Consider the following 3,415-nt stretch of genomic DNA (forward strand, 5'->3'; position numbering starts at 1 on the left):
AGGCTCTCCTGCTTTTCGGACCCCCCGCTTTCTTGTTTGCAATGAGGTTCTGGTTAATTCGGAATTTCGGATCTGCGACCCCAAAACCTTTCCAATGTTTGTTGTATTTAAATCAACCTGAATAGCTTATAGTAGATGTGAAAACGTACCCGCAATTTTAGAGATACCGCCCCTATCCGGGTGGACTTTTTGGAGCACTGCTTTTTGCAACAGCACGGACAATCGGACCCATGAAAGGATGATGTGTGTGTCAGCCCTTGTGAAAAAGCTTCAAAGGTGATTCATGTTATTAGCTGTGAAGAGAACATTCTTTCTAACAGGAACACGTACCGGTATTGTGCACGTATAAAGGTCCACTAGACCTTTGCTGCGTTTGAGCTAGACTGCGACAACGCCTGCGTTCGCACGACTTCGCAGCCAACCGAACCATAGTAGTGGTGAGAGAAATTTAGAGGGTGAAGGAGAGCGGTGATCAAGGACAGTTGACGCTTGAAGTGGCGCAAAACAATTAGCCTGAGGTGGAGAGAGAGGGAAGTAACAGGGTGTATATGAAGTTTTCGGCAGACCTTAAATCTTTCTAGACATTTCAACTCCTTTGCGACCTGACTCTCTTTTACAAAGCGATTCCTTTCTCCAAGAACCGAACCCTTTCTTCCACCCACTTTCTTTCTCCAAGGACCCTTTCTTTGATACGATGTAACGGCAACGTGTCTTTGAAAAGAGCGCAACGTGTTTAGAGGAGCGCAGCGCATGTTTGGAAGTTGATCTCCGGTCTTGATACGATCCCTTTCTTCCACCCAATTAGGACCCAACCCTTTAGACCTTCAACAATGTCGTTCTTTGATGAGAGCGCAACATGCCTTTGAAAGTTGAACTCCGGTTTCAATACAAACCCTTTCTCCAAGGACCCCCATCTTTCTTCATCACAAAGAGCACAACATGTCGAGCTCCGATCTATACGAATGCTTTCTTCAAGAGCCCTTTATTCAACATGGTGTCTTTCCTCTGCGCAATAAAGTTGAGCTCCGATATCAATACTGCGTAGATTTCATTTCCATAATGATATTGTCTCTTTCATGTCGGACGCTACTTCAAAGAACTACATGTAATCTAGGCATCATCAGGACATCTCCACATCAGAATCATACTCGCCGTTCAAAGCATAGGAACCAAGCACTTTCATGAATCGCTCGGAAAAGAATTTTTCGTCCGACATCTTTTTCTCCATGAATTCAATTTGTGCATCCTGGGTTGCAAATGAGAGTCGAGGATCCTCGAGGAAAGGCAGGCGTAACTTTCCCTTCAACTTGTTATCCTCATTTTCCCCGCCTAGGACAGCTAATTTCCTCGCATGGACAGGCAGTTGGTTGTAGTACTCGGGGTGGAAATAATCAAGGGGCATGCCGGTTGGGTACATTTGCAAGACTGTGGGCTTTTGAACAAGGGGTGCGTGTTGAGGCCTTCGTTTCGATCTTTTGAACTGGCCACCTAAGCCCATTACCTCGTCAAGGTGTCGATACCAAATCACTGCCGCTTGTGAGCGTTCTGGCCGCTTCTTGACCTCGAATTCCTCCGTCGACGGATCGTACTCATCGTCAGACGTAGCTTTAGGATCGGCTAGAATTTGATACCGCTCGGGGTAGCCGTTGTCAACCAGAAACTTTTTGCGAGCTAAGGTGGGGAAGCGGGAAGAGTTAAATTTGATTACTGGTGTAAGCCTCGAGATTACGCACTCTTAACCGGTTCTTGATGATGGCATTAGTCTCATTCCTCGTTCTATTCCTGCCTGGGCTACTCTGCTCCGACGTCCAAATCCCATAGAAGTAATGAAAAACAACGTGATAATACAACCTTTGATGGAGGTCCCGACTTGAAGCGAGTTTCGACGGATAGTCCATGTGTTTGAAAGCTCCGCTTAGAATGGCTTGCCGAAACGAGTCGAGCACGATAAGTTCACAGGCCTTGTTGTAAAGGGAATCGGGTGTCGAGGCGAGATGAACACGCCAGTGCTTGAGTCCAAATTGTGAAAGTAAAACTCGCATGTGGTCAAAGTTGGTTTCAGGAATGGTGGTTGCGTGGACGGAGGTCGAGTTTTTACGGCGTCGCGCAATCAATTCGACACGTGATGTCAATGAGACAAGCCTTGGATCAATAAGGGGAGCAGAACTACGAGCCTGTTCAACCTCACGCTTGGTCGAGAATCGGGAATCAAACACATCCAAATCAGCGGGGAGAGGGATTGTAGGACATTGGTCAACAGTCAAGAGTCCCCATAAGATTCGCACCCAAAGGAACAAGCAAACCTAGGAACATAATGAGGACGAAGATTTGAATTGAGGCAAGCTAGCAGAACCTACCAAGAGCTTCTTTTGGTTGTAATCGAGATCTTCCTTCACAAGGCGATAGGGTTCGCCTGGACTTTTCTTCGTAACCTTGTTGGATAGGGTTTCGGACCTCTTGCCGGTACCTTTTTGACGGCGGTTGAATGAGTCTGCTATTTCTCTCAGCAGTTCTGTTGGATCCAATTCCTTTTCTTTCCCCTTGTTGCTGGAAGATGATGCTCCTTGATTTCCTTGGTCCGAAGGCAAGGCGCAATCCTGATTGGAGGAGGAACCAGAAGGACCAGCCTGGACATTCGGTTCCGGCGCAGTCTGGTGGGGCTGCGAGAAAGAGGGAGGGACACTAGTCCCCACGTTTGGATCGTAGGGCGCAGAACCATTTTGGTGGGCGCTAGGGTTGTTCGAGGGGTCATGAAACTGTGCATTGGAGCCGAGAGGTTGGTTTGGGGGTATGTGAGAAGGATGAGAGGCGGGAGCCGGTAGCGATGGTGCATGCTGAGCATTGAGAGACTGAGAGGGGAAAGATATCGTCTGTTGTTGTGACAGAGGAGCCGAGCCTGAATGTGTGGGTGACATATATTGGCCAGAACCAGCTGTTTGTCCTGCGTCGCTTGTGTGTGTTGGTGTGATAGTGTCGTTTGATCCATCGCTCATCGTGCTATCGACAGAAGGACTAGGAGGAGGGATCGGAGGAAGATCACGGGAATGCCAAGGTTCAGATTGGTTAGGTATAAGAGAAGGGGTGGGACGTGCAGGCTGATTGCGGTTTGGGAAAAAAGCGCCAGATGAGGAAGGAAGATTCGCAAATAAAGGAGCGTGGTGTACGGGTAAGGTAACCCCAGGATGTGTATGTTGTTGCACATTACTATGACCACTTAGTAACGATTGAAACATCAGTTAACTTTCGATATCGGTTATACCAAGTTTGATACATACATCGACATAATCTGAGGATCACTGGATGAACCTGGGTGAGGCCCAAATGAAGGAGGCTGGTGCATAGGACCATTGGAGTTAGGATTCTGTGTGGTCGATCCGAATGGTTTGGGTGCTCCAGGTGCCAATTGAGAACTCAT

General features: G+C 47.8%; 1 protein-coding gene across 1 annotated transcript; it reads right to left on the reverse strand.

Moving 5' to 3' along the window:
* Nucleotides 1-1,120: 1,120 nt before the first annotated feature.
* On the reverse strand, nucleotides 1,121-3,415 carry E1B28_006906 (uncharacterized protein; the record flags this gene model as incomplete). The annotated part of the gene is made up of 4 exons (XM_043151610.1): nucleotides 1,121-1,660; nucleotides 1,734-2,303; nucleotides 2,358-3,213; nucleotides 3,276-3,415. The coding sequence occupies 4 exons, from the start codon at nucleotides 3,413-3,415 to the stop codon at nucleotides 1,121-1,123; spliced, it is 2,106 nt and encodes a 701-aa protein (XP_043009690.1).

Source organism: Marasmius oreades, chromosome 4 (assembly GCF_018924745.1).
Source record: "Marasmius oreades isolate 03SP1 chromosome 4, whole genome shotgun sequence".
Taxonomy (NCBI): Eukaryota; Fungi; Basidiomycota; class Agaricomycetes; order Agaricales; family Marasmiaceae; genus Marasmius; species Marasmius oreades.